The sequence below is a fragment of the Astatotilapia calliptera genome, chromosome 4 (assembly GCF_900246225.1).
Source record: "Astatotilapia calliptera chromosome 4, fAstCal1.2, whole genome shotgun sequence".
In the NCBI taxonomy this organism is placed as follows: Eukaryota; Metazoa; Chordata; class Actinopteri; order Cichliformes; family Cichlidae; genus Astatotilapia; species Astatotilapia calliptera.
In genome coordinates, this window is record NC_039305.1 from 30,554,062 (window position 1) to 30,578,133 (window position 24,072).

General features: G+C 39.9%; 1 protein-coding gene and 1 long non-coding RNA gene across 4 annotated transcripts in view; one reads left to right on the forward strand and one right to left on the reverse strand.

The window, feature by feature from the left end:
• The window catches only part of LOC113021414 (vesicle-fusing ATPase), a 73,669-nt gene that overhangs the window by 12,081 nt on the left and 37,516 nt on the right, over nt 1–24,072 (forward strand). For 2 of the 3 annotated variants that reach the window (XM_026166060.1, XM_026166061.1), the window contains exon 2: nt 19,060–19,077. The exons of the other annotated variant lie outside the window; for it this stretch is intronic. In XM_026166060.1, the coding sequence (XP_026021845.1) occupies nt 19,060–19,077 (18 nt within the window). The remainder of the gene's footprint in view (nt 1–19,059; nt 19,078–24,072) is intronic. 3 annotated transcript variants of the gene reach the window in all.
• LOC113021415 (uncharacterized) lies at nt 9,247–12,949 on the reverse strand. Its single transcript, XR_003272294.1, has 3 exons — nt 10,910–12,949; nt 10,768–10,834; nt 9,247–10,243 (listed from the first exon to the last, which is right to left on the reverse strand). It is a non-coding gene; the product is annotated as an uncharacterized LOC113021415 (long non-coding RNA).

Below are 24,072 nucleotides of genomic sequence, written 5' to 3' on the forward strand. Positions count from 1 at the left end.
TGCTTAGCCTTGTGTAAAACTCAGAAACCAGTCTTACTTGTCCACCTGGGCCTTACACAGAGTTTCTGTCTGATTTCTCAGACTTTTTATCTGATTTGGTTCTCAGCTCAGATAAAATAATTATTGTGGGTGATTTTAACATCCATGTAGATGCTAAAAATGACAGCCTCAACATGGCATTTAATCTGTTATTAGACTCAATTGGCTTCTCTCAAAATGTAAAAGAACCCACCCACCACTTTAATCACACTCTAGATCTTGTTTTAACATATGGCATAGAAACTGAACATTTAACAGTGTTTCCTGAAAACCCTCTCCTGTCTGATCATTTCCTGATAAGATTTACATTTACAATAATTGATTACACAGCAGTGGAGAGTAGACTTTATCAAAGTAGATGTCTTTCTGAAAGCGCTGTAACTAAGTTTAAGAATACAATCCACCCACTGTTATCATCTTCAATGCCCTGTACCAACACAGAGCAGAGCAGCTATCTGAACGCTGCTCCAACAGAGGTCGATTATCTTGTTAATAATTTTACCTCCTCACTACGTACAACTCTGGATACTGTAGCTCCTGTGAAAACTAAGGTCTCTAATCAGAAGTACCTGACTCCGTGGTATAATTCTCAAACACATACCCTAAAACAGATGACTCGTAATCTGGAGAGGAAATGGTGTGTTACAAATTTAGAGGATCATCATTTAGCCTGGAGAAATAGTTTGCTGCTTTATAAGAAAGCCCTCCACAAAGCCAGAACATCTTACTATTCATCACTGATTGAAGAAAACAAGAACAACCCCAGGTTTCTCTTCAGCACTGTAGCCAGGCTGACAAAAAGTCAGAGCTCTTTTGAGCCAACCATCCCTTTAACGTTAACTAGTAATGACTTCATGAACTTCTTCACAAATAACATTTTTATCATTAGAGAAAAAATTACCAATAATCATCCCACAGATGTAATATTATCTACAGCTACTTTCAGTACCATCGATATTCATTTAGACTCTTTTTCTCCAATTGATCTTTCTGAGTTAACTTCAATAATTACTTCCTCCAAACCATCAACGTGTCTTTTAGACCCCATTCCTACAAAACTGCTCAAAGAAGTCCTGCCATTAATAAATGCTTCGATCTTAAATATGATCAACCTATCTCTAATAATCGGCTATGTACCACAGGCCTTCAAGCTAGCTGTAGTTAAACCTTTACTTAAAAAGCATCTCTAGACCCAGCAGTCTTAGCTAATTATAGGCCAATCTCCAACCTTCCTTTCATATCAGAAATCCTTGAAAGAGTAGTTGTCAAACAGCTAACAGATCATCTGCAGAGGTTTATTTGAAGAGTTTCAGTCAGGTTTCAGAGCTCATCACAGCACAGAAACAGCTTTAGTGAAGGTTACAAATGATCTTCTTATGGCCTCTGACAGTGGACTCATCTCTGTGCTTGTCCTGCAGCGTTCAATACTGTCGACCATAATATCCTATTAGAGCGATTAAAACATGCTGTAGGTATTACAGGTACTGTGCTGCAGTGGTTTGTATCATATCTATCTAACAGACTCTGGTTTGTACATGTAAATGGAGAGTCCTCTTCACACACTGAGGTTAATTATGGAGTTCCACAGGGTTCGGTGCTAGGACCAATTCTGTTTACATTATACATGCTTCCCTTAGGCTGCATCATTAGAAGACATAGCATAAATTTTCACTGCTATGCAGATGACACCCAGCTCTATCTGTCCATGAAGCCAGATAACACACACCAATTAGTTAAACTGCAGGAATGTCTTAAAGACATAAAGACCTGGATGGCTGCTAACTTTCTGCTTCTTAATTCAGATAAAACTGAGGTTATTGTACTCGGCCCTGAAAATCTTAGAAATATGGTATCCAACCAGATTCTTACTCTGGATGGCATTACCTTGGCCTCCAGTAACACTGTGAGGAACCTTGGAGTCATTTTTGACCAGGACATGTCCTTCAACGCACATATTAAACAAATATGTAAGACTGCGTTCTTCCATTTGCGCAACATCTCTAAAATTAGAAATATCCTGTCTCAGAGTGACGCTGAAAAACTAGTTCATGCATTTATTACTTCCAGGCTGGACTACTGTGATTCATTATTATCAGGATGTCCAAAAAACTCCCTGAAAAGCCTTCAGCTAATCCAAAATGCTGCTGCAAGAGTCCTGACAGGGACTAGAAAGAGAGAGCATATTTCTCCTGTTTTGGCTTCCCTTCATTGGCTTCCTGTTAAATCTAGAATTCAAAATCCTGCTCCTCACATACAAGGTCTTAAATAATCAGGCCCCATTTTATCTTAATGACCTTGTAGTACCATATCACCCTATTAGAGTACTTCGCTCTCGCTCTGCAGGCCTACTTGTTGTTCCTAGAGTATTTAAAAGTAGAATGGGAGGGAGAGCCTTCAGTTTTCAGGCCCCTCTTCTGTGGAACCAGCTTCCAGTTTGGATTCGGGAGACAGACACTATCTCTACTTTTAAGATTAGGCTTCAAACTTTCCTTTTTTTCTAAAGCATATAGTTAGGACTGGACCAGGTGACCCTGAATCCTCCCTTAGTTATGCTGCAATAGACGTAGGCTGCCGGGGATTCCCATGATGCATTGAGTTTTTCCTTTCCAGTCACCTTTCTCACTCACTATGTATTAATAGACCTCTCTGCATTGAATCATATCTGTTATTAACCTCTGTCTCTCTTCCACAGCATGTCTTTGTCCTGTCTTCCTTCTCTCACCTCAACCAATCACAGCAGATGGCCCCGCCCCTCCCTGAGCCTGGTTCTGCCAGAGGTTTCTTCCTGTTAAAAGGGAGTTTTTCCTTCCCACTGTCGCCAAAGTGCTTGCTCATAGGGGGTCATATGATTGTTGGGTTTTTCTCTATATCTATGAAACGCCTTGAGGCGACTTTTGTTGTGATTTGGCGCTATATGAATAAAATTGAATTGAATTATAACATTCTTAACAAATTATAATCTTGACATTTTGTGCCAAACAGCAAATGAGGACATCCATCTGGGATGCCATCCATATCCAGATGATCCCGCTGCCAAGGAACTTGCCTTTCAGAGTCTGTAGCGTTAATCTGGGATGGGAACTGCATTTCTGATTGGTAGAACTATGACTGATTTTGCACAGCTTGGTTATTCCTGGGTCTTTCACCATTTTACACCTTGTCAAGTCTTGCAATAAGATTATTCATCCCTGGCCATTCCTCTTGTGGAGCCATGTTATGGAGATTGAGTTAAATGAGCAAATTATGTTGATGCAAGTGGCAATCAATAGGAATAAAAGATACCTTTTCAAAATTAAACTCTCCTTCTGAATGTAATGGCATCGAAAGTAAATTGAGAAACACGGTAAACCTTTCTACAATTGATAAGAAAGCAGCATTTTAATGAGGCCGCATTTTTCCCAACCGGATTGCTATAATGATCTATTTTTATTAATGATCACAACTGAATTTCTATATCTACTCATGATGATAGAATTTCATGCTAATTCAAACAGAAACTCATATTAATGTGGTTTCAGTGAGATTTAGGCCAGACAGTAATGCTTGTTGTGGAACAGCTCACCTATAACAGTTATGTTTACAGCAGCTTACAGTCTCATTTACAGCACTTACCAAAACACTGCCAGAGATTTAAAACATTTTATGTTACATCATCATATTTACAGTTATAGTAAAACGAAGCTACACCTTAATTAAAGTCTAAGATTTTATGTCTCAGGACATAATAATAATCGGGTCATTAGGAGGTTTTAATATTAGGTAAATACAAGCTCAGATGAAGCCTGTAATATGATATATTAGGCAAGGCAAGGCAAATTTATTTGTATAGCACAATTCAACAACAAGGTGATTCAAAGTGCTTTACAGAGACATTAGAAACAAAAACAAATAAAAAGCATGATTTAAAATTGATTAAAACAAGCAAACAAACAAACTAACTAAACACACACATTTCACACCTGTTCGCGCGATCTGAACCCTTATCGTAAGGGGAGCTACCAGTCCTTCTGTGGACGAGCTACTTTCTATTTTAAATTCCCTGAATTTAAAATACTCTCTAGACCCAGTCTAGACCCAGTTGGGGAGCTACCCAGAGCTCTAATCCCACACCTGTTCGCGCGATCTGAACCCTTATCGTAAGGGGAGCTACCAGTCCTTCTGTGGACGAGCTACTTTCTATTTTAAATTCTCTGAATTTAAAATACTCTCTAGACCCAGTCTAGACCCAGCTGGGGAGCTACCCAGAGCTCTAAACCCACTTAACAAACAAACAAACAAACAAAACAGTATATAAAATCAAAACAGATAAAATCAGAACAGTAGATAAAATCAGTAGTTAATGTAAGTTTTGAAATTTAAGCTTAACAAACAAACAAAACAGTATATAAAATCAAAACAGATAAAATCAGAAATAGATAAGATCAGTAGTTAGTGTAAGTTTTGAAATTTAAGCTTAAAAGTGTGGATTTGGTGCTTTATTCAAATGCAGCTGAGAATAGGTGAGTCTTCAACCTGGATTTAAATAAATTGAGTGTTTCAGCTGATCTGAGGCTTTCTGGGAGTTTGTTCCAGATATAAGGAGCATAAAAGCTGAATGCAGCTTCTCCGTGTCTGGTTCTGACTCTGGGAACTGATAAAAGACCGGATCCAGATGACCTGAGGGATCTGGAAGGTTCATACTGACCGATGTATTTCGGTCCTAAACCATTCAGAGCTTTATAGACCAGCATCAGAACTTTAAAGTCTATCCTCTGACGGACAGGCAGCCAGTGTAAGGACCTCAGAGCTGGACTGATGTGGTCCACTTTTTTGGTCTTAGTGAGGACTCGAGCAGCAGAGTTCTGAATGAGCTGTAGTTGTCTGACTGATTTTTTAGGTAGACCTGTAAAGATGCTGTTACAGTAATCAAGCCTACTAAAAATGAATGCATGGACTAGTTTTTCCAGGTCCTGTTGAGACATCAGATCTTTTATCCTTGAAATATTCTTGAGGTGATAGTAAGCTGATTTTGTTATTGTCTTAATGTGTTTTTCTAAGTTTAGGTCTGCATCCATCACTACACCCAAATTTCTCGCCTGGTTTGTGGTTTTTAGATGTATAGATTGAAGTTCTCTGGTGACCTGTAATCGTTTTTCTTTGGCGCCAAAGACTATTACCTCAGTTTTGTTTTTGTTTAGCTGGAGAAAATTGTGGCACAACCAGTCATTAATTTCCTCAATGCATTTACCAAGAGCCTGTACAGGGCCTTGGTCTCCTGGTGACATTGTGATATATATTTGTGTGTCATCTGCATAGCTGTGGTAGTTTATTTTGTTGTTCTTTATAATCTGTGCCAGTGGGAGCATGTAAATGTTAAACAGAGGGGGTCCCAAGATGGAACCTTGGGGAACTCCACATGTGATACTTGTCTGCTCAGATGTGAAGTTACCTATTGATACAAAGTATTTCCTGTTTTCTAAGTATGTTTTGAACCAGTTTAGTACAGTTCCTGAAAGACCTGCCCAGTTCTCCAGTCGTTTGAGTAATATGTTGTGGTCAACTGTATCAAATGCTGCACTGAGATCCAGTAAAACTAGGACTGACATTTTTCCACTGTCTGTGTTCAGACATATGTCATTAAACACTTTGGTCAGAGCGGTTTCAGTGCTGTGGTTCTGTCTAAAACCTGACTGGAAGGCATCATAGCAGTTATTCTGTTTTAAGAAGTAATTGAGCTGTTGAGAAACTGCTTTTTCAATGATCTTACTTAAAAATGGGAGATTTGAGATCGGCCTGTAGTTTTTCATTTGTGTCTTGTCAAGATTGTCCTTTTTCAGTATAGGTTTGATTACAGCAGTTTTTAGTGGTTCTGGAAACACACCTGACATTAAGGAAAAGTTGACGATCTGTAACAGGTCTGACTCTAAAGTCTTTGAGACCTTTTTGAAAAAACTTGTTGGCAGGACATCTAAACAGCAGGAGGAGGAGTTCAGTTGACCTAAGATGTCCTCCAGGTCTTTGCTGTTAATAGGTTGAAACTGTTTCATGGTGTTTAAACAGTTTTTTGGTGGACACAGTACATATCCTGGATCTGCTGTTGATGTACCAACTGCTTGTCTAATCTTTTGGATTTTGTCTGTGAAGAATTTGGCAAAGTCATTGCAGGCCATGGTTGAATGAAGTTCAGCTGCCACTGGCACAGGAGGGTTTGTTAGCCTGTCAACTGTAGAAAATAAGACCCGAGCATTATGGCTGTTTTTAGTGATGATGTCAGAGAAGTAGGACCTCCTTGCACTCCTCAGCTGTAAATTATAATTGTGAAGTTTCTCTTTATAAATGTCATAATGAACCTGGAGGTTTGTTTTTCTCCATCTGCGCTCAGCTTTCCTACACTCTCTTTTTTCATTTTTCACCAGTGTGGAGTTTCTCCATGGAGACTTTTTCCTTCCAGAGATAACCTTCACCTTAATGGGGGCAATAGTATCCATTACATTTAACATTTTTGCATTAAAGCTATTGACGAGCTCATTGACTGAACCTTTGGACAGGTCAGGTGTTAATGGGAAGACCTGGTTAAAGATCTCACTACTGTCTTCAGTTATACACCGTTTTGTGATCACTGCTGTTGATATATTTGTGTGGGCTGAGATTTTACTTTCAAAGAAAACACAGTAATGATCAGATAAGCCCACATCAGACACAGTAACCTTTGAAATGCTCAGGCCTTTGGAGATCAGTAGGTCGAGAGTGTGTCCTCTATTATGTGTGGCCTCTGTTACATGCTGAGTCAGCCCAAAGTTGCCCAGAGTGTTACTCAGGTCTTTAGTCCCTTTGTCCTGAGGGTTGTCCACATGGATGTTAAAATCCCCAACAATAATTACACAGTCGAAATCAACACAGATCACAGACAGCAGTTCACTGAGGTCATTAAAAAAGTCTGTGCAGTATTTGGGAGGCCTGTAAACATTAAGAAACACAACTTTGGATGGGGCCTTCAGCTGTAAAGCCACATATTCAAAAGACTGAAAACTTCCAGGAGATAGCTGCTTACATTGAAATGATTCATTAAATAAGACAGCAACCCCTCCTCCTCTCCTGCTCACCCTGGCCTCACTGATAAAACTGTAGTTAGGAGGGGTCGTCTCGATGAGAACAGCTCCACTGTTACTTTGGTCCAACCAAGTTTCAGTTAAAAACATAAAATCAAGGCTGTGCTCAGTGATTAAATCATTAATTAAAAATGTTTTCCCAGCTAAAGATCTAACGTTTAATAAAGCCAACTTAAGTGTTTTAGAGGCATTACTTGTCCCCTCATGTTTGGGAGCAGTCTGTGGCACACAAGGTATGTTTACTATATTTAAAGATCTTTTAGAGTGCAGCTCTCTGTGTTTTGACCAGGCCACATGTCTCCTTCTGTCACCTAAAAGTACAGAAATTTTAAAACCTTCTAGTAAACAGGGTCCCAGCTTCTCCTGGGAAAAGTCACCACTGCCATAATCCTCGCAGCCTGGACCCTCCACACATCACGCATCAGACTGCGGAGACAAAGCATGAAGGTGGTAAGGAGGAACTAAGGGGGGCGAGGCTGGGCAATGTGACTTCGATTGCTCTGTTGAGGGTGGGGCTCGGTGGCGAACCTTTGGCTGCTTTGGTGGGGGGTTTATGGGGGACAAAGAGGGATTGGGCCGGGGGGTAGATCTGAGCCCAGCATTGACCCGCTCCATCATCTCTTCAGTGAATTTCAGGTGTGGGGAGGAGGGAGAAAGGGAGGGAGAGGAGGGTGATGGGGGTGTCATTATTTATTTAACATTGTGTGTAAAAACTAAGTAAACCTTTACTGTTCTATAGGAATTAGGTTCTGGTTCTGCCAGAGATCTCTTCCTGTTTTCCTTCCCACTGTTGCCAAGTGTTTGTTCAAAGGGGGTCATTTGATTATTGGGGTTTTCTCTGTATTATTATTACTAGCTTAAGTACCTTGAGGCAACTGTTGTTGTGATTTGGCGCAATATAAATAAAAATTAAATTCAACTGAATTTTTGGCCATAATGTACAGTAGCATGAATTCAAACACCTCATCATAACTCTCAATCACGGTGGAGGGGTGATGATTTGGGCTTGTTTTGCAGTCACAAGACTCCAAAGTATTCTAGAGTCAAATGTGAGCCCATCTGTCTGACATCTAAAGCTTGGCTAAAATTGGGTCATGCAGCTGGACAAGCACAGCAGCAAATGGACAATTGAATTTCTATCAGTGTTTGACTTAGTTTATATTAAATATTAAATTATTAGACTGAGTAATTAGTCATCTGCAGTTTTTCATCTGATGTATCTAAATCATTTTAAGACCAAATTATTTTTATTATGTCCTGATACACATGTAAAGCCAAAGAACTGATAGATGTATTTTCCTTCTAGCATTACTAAATATGCCAAGGTGTTGTCCAGATGTTTCTCACTACTACCTGATGTTGCCATTCTTCCTTGCTATTGCCGTACCTTCTAGATCATCAATTTTAAAAACATTAATTTAATATATAGCCCTCGTTTGTTCAAATTAACCTTGAGTGTAATCTATTACACTGTTGACGTAAAGAGGAAAAGATGGTCTTCTGTTTTTTATAAACCTAATTTTTAACATTCATTTCTGTTAGCACTTTTATTTTGGTCCTCGTAGATATTCATTATTGGAATATTTTTCATTTTATCTACATATTAATTAACTAAATTATAAAATTACTTAACGTCAGTCCTTCAGTGTGACAGCCACTTATGTGTATGTCTTCTCTATGCATACTGTGTGTGCATCAAATACTTGTACGTTTGTGTTTAGAGTGGGAGTGTCTAAGTGCGTGTCTTTGTGTGAGTCAGACAGAGTAATGGTTAATCCCTGGATGTGTGAAGGGCCTTCCTCTGTGAGCCCTGAGCTGCAGCTATATTTAGATAGCTGCTTTCTGCTGTTGGGCAGCCAACACAGCAACACACAGATACTCACATTAAAGCACACAGCTGATAAATGGATGCACAACAGTGCAAACAGTGAGAAACACATACATACACTAATAATAATAATAATAATAATAATAATAATAATAATAATAATAATGGATTGCATTTATATAGCGCTTTTCTAGGCACCCAAATCGCTTTACAATTCCACTATTCATTCACTCTCACATTCACACACTGGTGAAGGCAAACCACAGTTGTAGCCACAGCTGTCCTGGGGCATACACACCTGGAAATGCGCAGGTTGACAAGTATACCCAGGATGAACTGAAAAAAATAATTGCACTGCAGTAACTGCTGGAATATTTAACTCTTATTATCCATTCTGTGCTTATGCCATTGTTCTGTTATTCCTTGAAATGTGAGTAGCCATTGTAAAGGTGTGTCCAGACTGAAACTAGTTACCATCATCAGGCATCAAAGGGTAACACTCTCATTTGTCTTATCTGTATATAATAATTTTTAGCACATTCTTTAAACACACTAATGACACAGACATAAACTGCAGCATTACTAAGGGTTCATTATTATCTGTAATAATCAATATAATTGTTTACCAAAGTGTGATTAAAAATCAATTTTGTCCACGTAGGATCAGTGAGTCCAAACCTGTGATGGAATTTAATGAACTTTAGAAACAATGAGTTGTGAGTGTATCTGTAACTGTGTTGGGTTTGTGATGCACCAGTTTGAGGACTGGTTCAGGTGGACCCAGCTCTTTGTACTATAATAAGAGGGATAGGCCCTGTAACACCTGCTTAGTATAGTAGGGTTAAACTTATAGACTAGATTCGAGAGGAGTAAAATAAATTTGAGAGAATTGAGTGTTGAACAGCCGGCAGATTTATTACAATGTTACCGTGGTGCAATAATCCAATGTAAACAGCATAGAAAATTAACAGAAGATCAACAGAGAAGAGCGCTCTTTTGAAAATAACAACAAAATAAAATAAAATAAGTAGTCTCTTTAGACCTGACTCCTGATGAGCAGGATATTGGGAGTTCAATAGTTTCCCAGAGAAACAATCCGTATGAAGTAAGCAGTTTTTCCTCTTGCTTATCTGAAATCCTGCGATTCGAAGTAATTCAGACTGTAACTCTACTCCTGCATCCAGAACAGCTGGCCACACTGCTTTTGGATTCGCCAAGAGTTTTCACAGGGTCTGGCTCGCCATCCATATCCAGAACCACTTCAGATCCAGGATCACAAAAAACCAGTCTGCACATACAGTACAGAGCAATAAACAAAATAGTTCTTAACAGTTTTTCTAAATAAAATGAGATCTCATAAAGTTTTCAAAATCAAGTACACTGTCGTTTTAACATTGTTCTGTCTCTATGAATTCCATTTGTATTGCTTTACAGCATTACAATCAATTGTATTTAAATACCCCTTTTTAAGGCATATGTGATCACATCATGAAATGTTTGTAACGTAACTAGTTTTAAATAACTTATTTACATGTATTAACCTATAACTGAAATGACAAAGTGCAGAAAAGGCACTGGACAACATTTATGGCTAAAAGAAAAGTGCATCCTGCATTAGTTTTGCACATTTGTGAAGATGCCCAATCAAATAGACAATAAAATAAAATACGACATTCCATTTCACACACGATTCAAGTACTCCGACTGGTTTTAGCTTTTTTTAGACAATACAGAATTCGCACTGTTGCAGTGTTTACCACATGTAAAATTAGCATAAGTTTTCCTGCTAACTTATCATCTCTAGTAACTCACCGGAATTCCCAAGAAACAAATACACGCTCTGCCTGGTTTTGGTCGAGAGTAAAACACATAAAGGCCTCTGAAAAGTACATAACTTTAAGTTAGAGACTGTTGAAAATACTTTATAACACTTATTTTATACCAAAAGACTCACTGTGTAGCTTGTTATTTGCTCTCGGTGTCTTGCTCCGTTTTGCCTAGCTTAATGCAGCAACGTGCTTTTGTTGCATTCACTGAACTACGGAAAATCAAAGTGTGTTCAAGGGGTGTCGGAAATAATAATACCAGGTAAAAACAAGAAAATACTAGTAACCATGTCTATAGGGGTTACAGGCCCCCACACCCCAAACAACCCCAAGTTTGGTACACAGTAAGGAAAAGTTTTACAAGGTATAATTTGCTATAATAGTGTATCAAAACTATATCTCTTATAGGTTTTATAAGAGATATAGTTTTAAATTGCTGAAGGAGAGACGTAAATGTTTGAATGGGCAACAACAAATACCATGTTTGAGTATAAGGCTGTACACAAGTCCACTTTTCACCATAACACCCCAGGTCACAGGTTGATGAAGAGTCTAGCAATCATCAGACCTGTAGCTGTATGTCTTGGGCACTTGGGTGAAAAGAGGATCAGAGCTGTCAGCTGATCAGCACCTGGTTGTGAGTTGGGTCAGGTAACAAGGGAGGATGCTGAACAGACTTGGTGTATCCAAACATGTGGTTAGGGTGAGTTGGGAGCATCTGGAGAAGGCCCTGGTCTGCAAGAGTTCCATATTCCACCATCAGCAGAGCTTCAAAGTAGCTTAAGGGTGGCTGGAAACATTGAGTCCAAGTGGACTTTGTTCCAAACCAAGGTGCTGTGGCTGCAAGGTGGTTGGTGCCTGTTGTAGTGCTAATACCTGAAACAGATGGTGGATGCCAGAGATGAAGAGAACTATAAAGCTAAAGGAGCCCTATCAAACTTGGCTGGCTTGTGGGACTCTTGTAGACAGGCCAAGTGAAAGGCAGCCCTAGCACTAGCTAAAGCAGGACTGTGAGCAGGACTTCTGGTTGGCCTTGAGGCAATTCTGGGATATCGTCAGGCGACTCAGAAAGGGGATGAAGCTTTGATGATCTCCTCAATTCCACTAACACATCTTGTGTAGTGGAAGCTGAGTGTAGGGAGAAATGCTTAGACTCACCCATCACTGTGGGTGAGGTCACTGGAATGGTCAAAAACCTCTATGCTGACGGGTCTTTGGGGAGGGAAGGGATTCACTGTTCCCTCACCAGGAAACAGTGCTCTGGATGTTGTAGGGCTGTCTTCAATGACACACCTCTGCAGCACTGTGTGGAATTTGGGGATATTGCCTCTGCACTGGCAGACCAGGTGATTTGGTCCCCATTTTCAAGAAGTTTCAGAGAAAACACACTCCTCGGTCTCTCCAGGAAGCTCTATGCCAGTATAATCTGTCCACTAGTGGAATCTTGGATCCAGGAAGAGCAAAGCAGTTTCCGTCCTAGTTGTGGGACACTGGACTAATCCTCTCAAGGTTATGAGAAAGTGCATGGGAGTTTACCCAACTACTCTTCATGTGTTTTGTGGACTTGGAAAAGGCAACTGACCGTGTACCTCGGAGTATCCTATGGGAGACATGGTGACTGGCCTATACTGGCAATAAAGTCCCTGTAATACTGTAGTGAGATTGGTTTGCATTGCTGGTAGTAAAGTGAGAGCTACACTCCATAGGATTGCCATTTGTCACCAATTCTGTTTATAACTTTTATGGGTACAATTTCTTGGCACAGTCAAGTAGGAGAACATTTCTCCTTCGGTGGCCTCAGGTTCATGTTCTTCGTACATGTGGACATGTAGTTCTTCTTGCTTCACCAGCTAGTGACCTCCAGCATGCACTAGGGCAATTTAGCAGATGTGTTCTCGAGTCTAAGGTTGTTATCCTCAACCAGAAAAATGTTGAGCCTCACTCTGGGTCAGGAATGAGTTACGGCTCCAAGTGAAGAAGTTTAAGGATGTCAGGGTCTTGTTCATTAGTGAAGGGAGAGAGGAGCAAGAGATGGATTGATGAGTCATAAGCGTTGATGTGGACACTGTATCGGTCTGCTGTGGTAAAGGCAAAGCAAAGCTGATGATTTACTTGTCAATATATGTTCCTTCACTTTCACTTGGCTCAGGGGGCTGGGAAGCGTATCTATAACCGGAAGGTCGCCTGTTCGATCCCCGGGCTCTCTGTCCTGGTCGTTGTGTCCTTGGGCAAGACACTTTACCCTACCGCCTACTGGTGTTGGCCAGAGGGGCCAATGGCGCGATATGGCAGCCACGCTTCTGTCAGTCTGCCCCAGGGCAGCTGCGGCTACAACCGTAGCTGCCTCCACCAGTGTGTGAATGTGAGAGTGAATGAATAGTGGCATTGTAAAGCGCTTTGGGTGCCTTGAAAAGTGCTATATAAATCCAATCCATTATTATTATTACTTAAACAGAGATTGCCAATACAAGTGGCAGAAGTTTCCAGAAACTTCCTGCTTCTAAATTCAGATAAAATTGAGGTTATTGCACCCAGCTCTTATAACCTTAAAAGCATGGTGTCTAATGGCACATACTTGCACATACTTGTACAACACAGTTTTTGTGGCACTTCAAAAAAAACTTTTGCACCACAGCTGGGTTGAAGACGTGAGTGTGTCCGTTTTTAACACCATTTTAATGGCAGAGGGAGATGCTAGAAAACCTGAGAGTTTGTGTAAAATAATTTTTTTGACTTCCTTTCCTCCTATATCAGAGTTTATGTGGCGATATTGTGTTAGGAGAGCTGCAACGACTTCCTGCACCATAATGATGGGTATGTGGGACAAGTTTTGTTTTATTATTACATTTTTAACATGTTCCACTATAACCAGTGTATTGTATTGCTGACAAACCTACGTAAAACCTGAAGCATCTTTTATAAATCGATTACACCAAATGGGAGCAACCTTAAGACTGAGTTCAAGTATAAGAGAACATTTTTATAAATGTATGCAGGAGTGTGGAAGTGAGGACATCTGTCTCTGCCTCTGTCTCTGTTTGCTTCCAACAGAGATGATTTTCCAGCATGTTAGTGAGAGCTTATGCAAGTGTATTGTATATATTATGAATTCCAAAACACAAGGTTTAAAATGCTTGCAGGGCTGATGGAATTAACTGTGGGGCTTCACTGATTCTTTCACTTGGATGGAAAGAAATATCCATCTGAATCCCTTACAGGGAAGCAAATGTAACAAACGTTTTTTTTCTGAAGTACTGTTTACTGAACCGACAGGTTTATAGGGATACGCTTAAATGATTAAGACTGAAGATTAAAGATCATAACTAGGGCTAGGTTCTTGTAATGGAAGAACACAGCGTGTATTCCCTCTGGATGCTTCGACATCTCCCACATTACAAAGACATATTAGACTAGCTGGTAATTCTAAATTGGCCATAAGAGAGAATGGAAGCCTTGTAATAGACTAGCTACCTGTTTTGCACCCTGCCTCTTGCCTTCTGATAGCTGGGATAGACAGTATATATCGTATTATTTGATCATAGAGAACAGACATACATAAATACACTAACTTCTCTAATTAATCAATCTGGATTAAATTTACTATGTAAATTGCTTAGGGTACCAGAATTATCAACATCTGTTCAGCTTTTGGAAATTATTTTTAGATGATCGTAAAAGAGGAACAACATATAATGGTAAAGGAAAAAAAACTGTAATAACAAGTCAATTTAAAGTCCACAGATTGGATTTTCCTTAAAAATAAGCTAACTAGAAGATGTGGATGAAAGATATGACCAATGAGGTTAGAACCCTTGGACACAAAATATGATAATGTCTCAGACGCATGTGCTATTTGATAAGTACAGAAAAACCCTAAGTGGGAAAGTGTATAGCTTAGCCAAGCTCAACAGGGAACAGCAGATGCGAAGCTATCTAATGAGTCACTATCTTGGGCACTGCAGATGCAGCTTCATTACCCATCGACTGCCAGAGAAGACATCTGACTGGATGAATAATTTAATGGGATGCTGGGATTAGAAAAATATTTAGAATGAAAGGGAGATGCAGGGAGTGACCGCATAGTAATTCAGCCACTCCCTGCTTCCACGGCACATTGCCAAAAGAGAAGAACGCTTTCTGAATAAAAAAATCAAGGAACCTGGAGGCAGCCAATTGGCTAGTTGTCTCATGGGAGAGACACAGGCAGATTATTAATTCAGGCTTTATTAAAAACGTGGAGAAAAATCTGGGTTATTAAATAATTAGTCAACAAAGAATTTTTGTCACAGTTGTGATGTATGCTGGAGTGAATGCAGAGTTATTAGATGAGGGAAGTGCAGTGAAATCAAAGTCATTTGACACTGAATACTTTGGATTACTTAATATATTATCATCCTTTTCATGACTACATGAATGTACTATTGCTGTGTGATTTATTACTATTACTGAAGGTTACCCGCCATACCAACACCAACTAGATTTTTAAATCTTAATATAAAATGAGTAACAGTATGTGGACATTAGGTAAGATTGCACTTTTTGCAGCGATCTCGTATAGAAAACTATTTCACGCTTATATAAAACAGGTCTGCGGCTCCGAACCGTAGTAAAGGAACCTCTGACTAATACGTCGGGTTCGTGTCGGGCTCGTAGCTGAAAACTAGCTTTACTTTGTTGATTGGGTCAACTTTGCTAGCGAGAGACAGAGAGAGGCGCTGAAAGGCTGCTCCAATGGAACTTATTTTTTCAGAGGAAAACACAAATACAGCGTACAGTCAAGTCTTAATAGCTTACTTACAACTGGGCTCGTCAGGCTCTCTGTTTGGCTGCAGTGGTTATTATTATATTTACATGCTTCCTGCTTCCGTTTCTGCTCGGTGACAACTCGTACTTTTCGACTGTCCTTTTTCTCCCTTCCTCACACTCACAGTCACATAACGGGTATGGCAGTCCATTCTCCCTGCAGCACGGACTACACTGCCCATGAGGCTACATTCTTTAGAGCTATGCCTGTAACTCTCTGCCCATTGCCTTCATATTAAATCGTTTTTTGACAGAATTGTTGTCTTAAGGCCAAGAAAGATGCCAAGCGGATTTATTTTACCAAGTGGATCATCATGGCCTTGCCATATTGGTCCATTTGATTGACCTTTATTATAATTATGAATTTATTTTATTTTCAAAAAAAACAGCACCATCACAATAAACTAGCTAGCAGTAGATATCAGTAGATACTAAATAATAAACGATATTGTGCAGCACGCAAGATAGACAGCGCACCATGTGCTTTGAGGCAGCAGCCAAGAAAGGTGTAGTCCGCGTCTGTGAACACCCGTGTGTACACCTGTGTGCACACCTGTGTGGATCAGCATGCTTGTATTCCAAAGGATTCTCCATGTAACGATCTGCTAGGGAGTGTGGGGAGCCATAGCCCCGTCCCCCAGGGTATGAAGCAGGTATGGAGGAGATCCAGGCCCCAGATACTAGCGTCTTTGAAGAGACAGTTTAGGCCTTCCTGGCATTTAATATCTATATATATGGTTTCAGGTCGAAATATTGGAAGGTCTCTAGTCTTGTACTAGTGCAAACAAGAGATTCCAAGGACAGATTTTACCAAGTGGTTTGATAAGCTTGATTCTAACTGATGGGTCGATTGCACCAACCATACCTACCAACTTAGCCTTGGCTATGGCTGGTAGTGTTCAGGTGAGCCCACGAGTGACTTTGCCTGTTGCCTTGAGGCAAGTCATTGTGTTCTGCCAATTCTTGGTTTGAGCTTTCCATGGTCAAAGGAAAATGAAAGGAAATTTAACAGACCGCTACGGTCAGCACCAAAACATTATTTTTCAAGCAGTATAACTGAATAACAATCAACAAGAAGCAGTCATGTAGAAAATACTATATCTTTTTATTTGATTTGGGATCCTTTGCTCATAGAATTATGTGAGAAAAACTGGAAAGAACGCCAGAGTACATCAGCTGCAAAGGCTAGTACCCCCACGCTAAGCATGCCTACCGCAGACACGAGCAAAACAGATAAATATGAAGTCATGCCAGCTCGGATGTTGCCCTGATCCAGCAGATACCAGGAACAACATCAGAGATCTCTGTCCAGAAGAGTGCAGTCCTAGGAACAGCTAAGATACTGTGCAGGACCCTCAAACTCCCAGGCCTCTGGTAGAGAACCCAAGCTTGAAGGCTAGACTGCCTTCAGAGGCGAGAGGGGAATTAATAATAATAATAATAATAATGGATTGCATTTATATAGCGCTTTTCGGGGCCCTCAAAGCACTGTAGAATTCCACTATTCATTCACTCTCACATTCACACACTGGTGGAGGCAGCTACAGTTGTAGCCACAGCTGCCCTGGGGCAGACTGACAGAAGCGAGGCTGCCATATTGCAGCAGGTGAAGTGTCTTGCTCAAGGACACAACAAGTGAGACTGTCCGAGCCGGGGCTCGAACTGGCAACCTTCCAGTTACAAGACGAACTGCCAACTCTTTGAGCCACGATCGCCCCGATACTATAAAAAAAATTATATATAAGTAAAATATACCTGTTATATACTTGACGAGTGACGAATCATGCTTCTCTGTCTGACAATTTGATGGACAAGTCTGGATTTGGTAGTTGCCAGGAGAACGATTCTTGTTTGATTGAGCTGTTCCAAGTGTAAAGTTTGGTTGGGGGGGGGGGAGAGATTATGGTGTGGGTGGTTAAGGTTGTTTTTCAAGAGTTGGGTTTGTCCCTTAGTTCCAGTCAAAGGAACTCTTAATGCTTCAGCATACCAAGATATTTTGGACAATTACATGCTCCCAGCTTTGTGGACCACTTTCGGGACTTTGCACAAAGCAAGGTCCATACAGACATGGATTAGTAGAACTTGACTGACCTGCACAGAAATGTGACGTCAACCTGAGAGAACATCTTTGGGATAAATTAGCTTGGAGACTTTGAGTCAAAGATTCCCATGAACACACTCCTGAACCTTGTAGTAAACCTTCCCATAAGAGTTGAGTCGCTGTTTCTGATCTTTTAATGATGATAAATCAATCAGTTGCAAGGTCCAAAATTCAGCATACTTACTGAGACCAAAGTGAGTCTGTCTGTCTCTGTCTCACAGTGAGAGTTAGAGACTGACAACACAATGAAGCCTTTGAAAGGCTTTTGATAGATAGATAGATAGATAGATAGATAGATAGATAGATAGATAGATAGATAGATAGATAGATAGATAGATAGATAGATAGATAGATAGATAGATAGATAGATAGATAGATAGATAGATAGATAGATAGATAGATAGATAGATATGAAATCAAATGATCTTGTGTATCCTGTGTACTCTCGCAAGGTTGCTTCCTTTAAAGTTATTCACATGTTTTTTGTGCAGGTTGTATCCCTTTGCTGTTCCTACTGTGTTAAAAGAGCTGTCATAGGGGGGTCAGAGCACTGAGGCAAACACAGGTTTACTGATGACACAGAGCAAAATTGAAGACAAATGATGCTTGTTAAAGACCTGTTAATCTGTTTGCTTGTGGCTTTGGTACCCTTCCTGTGATATATGTTGTCTGTTTGAGCATGCTGGCTAATGCTAACTGATGCTAACAATGCTAGCAGCCATAACAGAACAAAGCAATTGCTTTGGAGCAATTCTAATCAAATTTTCAGATGTTACATTTTCCAAAATTTTGCCTCGTGATTGACTTGTTTATTGACAAAATTGGATGTGAAGTTGTTGTCATTTCACACACTGCAGTGAAAGTTTTCATTACCAGTATGATTCCATTAATGCCATGTCACAATCCATCCATTATAAATGAATATTCACAAATCAGGGGAAAAAATGGCTGACTTCTTTCTCTGTCCATCATCTCTCACCACAGTGTTGCAGCTGTCACTTTGTCTCCAGTGTGTGGAAGACATATTGTCCTGTGACATGCATAACATTTTGTGCATGAGCCCACCAGACTTGGGGTTTATTTATTGGGAAAAAGTTCCAAAGAACATTACAGACATTTGTAAGTCTAAGTCTTTTAGTCTAAGCAAACCCCAACTCTGGCTTGTATGCACTTCTAACCCCTCACCACCCCAGGTAATCTGTATATGTACATGCATGAGTCATTCCATACATGTGAATGCAGTTTAAGTGCACCTGTCTGCAGCCACCACAGCTTCACACCTTAGCTCCAGCAGCTTGCTGCTCTGAGTCCCCCTCCTTCTCAAATGCTGTCTTCTGTCCTTCCTCTCTGCTTGCCTCCACTGGCGCCCACAAGGTCGTAATATTTTTCAAGGTATGTATGGGTGTATAACTCTCAAAGAGAGCTGCCATCTTCTTTTATGTGGGATATATCTGCTATTTTCTGCTCACTCTCTGACCGAAGAGTCGGTTCTATAGCTTGCTTGCGTCACTGCTGTCAGCCTCCCGCTGCTGCCTGGATATCTGGCTCGAACCTCAAGAGATGTGAGGCAACCACCGGCAACCACCGAGTCTTTGGCAGCAAACTCAAGCTGGTGTCACATGTTGATTGGATGGAAATGCTAGCTCCTGAGCATCCATTAATCAACTCCCCTGTGAAACTGCAAGTCTCCAGAACAAAATGGATGTGTTCCATTAGGAACTTACCATTTTGATTCAGCAGGCAGATAGTTTGCAGAAATATATAATACTGTGAGGTGGATCCAAGCTTTACAGCATCTTAGCTAACTTTGCTGACACCAAAAATCCTAAAGTGAACAGTTGGCATTCCTTAACATTTGTGAAGAGGTTTTTGGCTTTAGCTATGATTAATGTATCATTTCATCAGAAGATTTTAATGACTATGATCCTAGGCTTAGCATATTGTTGAGCTCAGTAGTTACATATGAACAAGTTCTTCTTACTGTTCCAACTCATAGGTGAAGTTGGAGTCTGTCCATCCGTGGAATGACTGGGTAGCTGCCAGGCCAGGTTGGTTAGAAATGAATGAGTGAGAGGTATGACTTCTACTAAATCAGTTGCTGATTGTGTTGTTCTGTCAGAAGGATGAAAATAAAATATAAACACTGACCTTGGGCCAAAGTACAAAAGCTAGAAAATGTACTTGAAATGCACTGTAGCTGTCAAAAGAGCTAAAAGACAAAGGGTTGTGCTAGAGATGGACATCAAAAGGGGTTCTTTTCAAGGTATTGTGTTTTGTAAAGCTTTATACATCATTGCTATGCGTTAACCATAATAATAATACATGAACATGGATTATAGCTTGAAAACGCTTTAGACTGGGTGAGTCATCAGAATATGGTAGCTATATATACTCAGGACATCTGTCAGTTTTCTGGGTAGGCCTTAATGTTGTAAAACTGAGAACACTTACAAAGGGAAGCAGGGAAGCACCAGGAGTGGCAGTTTTCTTTTTCCTCTCGATATTTTGTCTTAAACACATTTTTCTGCTGCAATGTTCATGATACAGAATGTGAACAGAGAGAATAAGGAACCTGCTATCATTAGCTGGTCGTAATTTCCTGGATAACTCCTAATGACTTTGGTGATCCCTGCAGACATTCATGTTCTCCAAAGCAAGAAATAAATTTGCGAATGTGCATCCACGGTCTTCATCAGAGTGATTTAGTGGATTGTGAAAAACAGCCTGCAGTGCAAAATCCAAATGAGGATGGCCTGATATACCCTGCTTATTATCTGAGTTGTTTTTTCACAGTTGATTCATTTTTACTCATAAATACCCCGGTGAAGTACTGCAGCGACAGCTTACTACTACCCCTAATGCACCTTAATCATTTGGCCATGAGGTTAAAAATAAAATGGCGAGAATTTACATGCAGACAGACTCTTACACAATGAGGAAATGTGATACATGGACTCATAAATTAACTTTCAGACAATGTTAATATAATCACAACAGGCTAGCAGTTGCTCTCTCTCTCTCTCAATGGAAAGTTCTGGACCGTTGCAACGATTTGTATGTCAGCACATTCAGCCACCATGCTGGATATGTGCATGCTCAATTTCTGAATATAAAAATGATCTTTATCTAGTATTATTTGGGCAAAAGACTTGGAAACTCCTGAAGATATCACACCTAAAGCAAGTGGCCAACACATCCCACATTTACCTCCACTTTATATGTTGAAGTATGCATAAGACAACCCACTCACCTCTTCTAATCATAGTGAATTTTATCACAAATGTTTGACAGACAGCCTTTAAAAATTAATTAGATCAGAGGCATGGCCTTTGGTTATAAATAGTCTGTTTAATATTCACTGTGTATAAGATGTTTTCTAGGTTAGCCTGGATGAGATGCAGCTGGCAAGCTTGTACACAGGGCTGGGTATCGTCACTCATTTCTAGAATCGATTCGATTCCGATTCACAAGGTCCCGAATTGATTCGATCCACGATTCGATTCAATTCGATTTGAATATGGGAAATTTTGCCTCAGACAGTCAGAAATATTATAATTTAGATCAGTACATTTACATATTTTTGTATCTATAAAAAGGAAGCTGACACTTTCCAGACTTTATCAAAGGTGTGAGCGTCACAGCAGATGCCTTTGTGTCAAAGTAGCTGAGGATAAAACACAGAAAAACATGAAGGTTTTCCTTTCCTGGGATTTTATAAAAATATTCTGCAGTACATCAAAAACGAAAGAAAACCATTAATGAACATATGAACATTACCTGATGCTGCCGGCATGAAGCAGAGCAAAGTTACAGAGGTTTGATTACAGACACAGCTGAGCATTTTGCAATTTTGCATAATTTTAAAAAGTTTAAATTTGTTCAGTATTGAACGGCAGAAATGAGGCTTTGTTTTCGGAAGTACAAGAAAAAAAAACAGTGTCTGACAGGCTGTAAACAACCGTAGACTTGTGCGTAACAAGCAAGCGAATAATGCAGAAAACAGGTTTTTAGACGGGAAACTGTTCTTGAAGTACAGAGAGAGAGAGAGCTGTGCATGAAGTGTGATTTTATCGTGGTGGAAGCAAAACAATCAGAGGGAATTCATGACGATCTTTATGTGAAGCGTAGTTTGGATCTTCTTTTGCTGCTGGTTTACTCAATATTGTTTGGAGAGAGAAAAACCTGCAGCTTCAGAATCAGCGCAAAAACGACGTAAACACAAAACGTGGACCCGCCGAAACATCAGAATCAGCGAGCTGTCGGCTTTCAGCTCGTGTCCGTGCAGTCAGGTGAGAAAGTCTCACTGATTCTGATGCGTCGGCGGCTCCGCGCTTTGTGTTTATGTCTTTGTGCAGAATCTGTGTTGTTTTAGCTGTTTGGTGGTTGTTGAAATTTTGGGAGGTTTAACCTGAGATTCTGGCGTTTTGGCCAAAATAAATTTATATTAAAAAATCAATTCAGGATTTTAATGAATCGATTTCACGTTATCCAAGCGAGAATCAATAATAAATCGATAATCAAAACCCACCCCTACTTGTACAGTATTTGTGTTCCAAGTGTTTTTGCTTTTTACAGCATCACACGCATCAATTTCTTTGCCACTGCTAAAAGCATCAGCGTTACCGCATCTGTCATCAATTGCACTCTGCTCCAGAAAGTTAATTCATTTTCATTCCTTCTGACTAGAAAATGGCTTTCTCTGATCCCCCATGGTTAGATGTTGGTCTGTGATGATTTGCAAATGAACTCTAATGCATCATGCTTCCTCTGTGCACATTTGGACTAGTGAGGATAGTCTAGGCTTACTTGTACTTGAAAGAGCATCTTTTGAAATCTAAGAAAATCGAAGAAATTACAAACAGTATACTATATCATCAAATATATGGCATGTAAAGTGCGCCTGTATTTGAACAAGTTAGGACATCTGAGTTATTGTAGAAATAAATAATAACTCCTTTTTCTTCCCCACCAAAGGTTTTCACTCAGCTACGAGTTTCTCCTCGACACGTTCTCACTTCCAAAGCGTAACATTTTACACTAGGTGACAAATCGTCAGTATATTACACTTCCGGGCACCCAACGCATGCCTATATTACGAGATCGCAAAAATGAGGAAACATGAGAGCCATTTGGAATGAATCTACACATGTACGTTTGTTTTACTCTCTAATGTCATTAAAGTGCTGGTTAAGGTTATGGTTAGGGCTGGAATACAGGGCTGGAACGTGTATTACCGAGGCGCGTCATTCTATGGATTTCATCCATAATATAAGAACGCGGAAGGTCACCTGTTGCGTTCCTCAGGAACGGCTCGGGACTTGACAAATGGTCTCTATATTACGCCTCGGGAGTGAGAATAGTCTTTTCTTCTTGGCTTCACAAAATTTACAGTATCTTTGAGCTCAGAGTTTAGTTTTATGAACTACAACTGCAGCTGCAGCAGTGTAGCACTTCCTTTTTTTATTTTGGCATAATTAAAAAACAAACTTCCCATTGCTTTAGTTGTTGTGTCCACATAGGGTCTGGAAGAAAGCACAGTCGATAAACAAGCTCATAATATACTTAAAACGTTTTTGATAGAACAAAAAATGTTCCACGTGGATTTATAGCAGCGGCATCTTCCACTGGTTGAATCAAAAGGGGAAAAGCCTTTTTTTCCATTGAACTAATGGAATAGATTATATCAACAAGTAGGGCAGTGCTAGGAAGATTCATCCAGAGCTACCATAATATCATAGCTTTCTTTTTCTATCGAGGCCTTAAACATCATGCATAATTTATATGCCTTAAATATTTGTATTTATTGAATCTATCTATATTATTAACATCATTAAAGGTGAGAGAGTTTGTGTTTCGTATTTCTTTTGAAATAGTAGTAAATTGAAATGTAGCGTTAAATCAACAGACCACCAGAAATCCTCAGAAATATTTATACATACATTTGATTAGCTTTTATTAAAAACTTACAGTCACTATGCACAGTTTTGTGTGTTGTGGGTTTTCCTGCATGTACCTCTTTATACTTGAGCACTACAGTGTACAGTATGCGATAAAGCTACACTGACTGGTGCTATGTAAGTTTTAAAACATGACGGCAAACCATAGAAATGACTAGAAACAAGCAGAGGCCATTTATTTTGATGATGTGAGATGCCCCTTTAAGGGTCTTGGACACAGCGGTCTTGCTCTGAATCACCTCTGTCTGCTCAGACTTGCTGAGGTGCAGGTGATGTGGGCACAGTGCCAACACTGCAGTGTTTGCCTCTCCTACCAGTATCGTGCTACATCTGATGCATTTCATTTATTTTAGATGCAACAAACAGTTAATATTAAAAGATGTGTTTTCTCTTTATAATGTTGCTGTCATTTAAAGACACAAAGAATGTG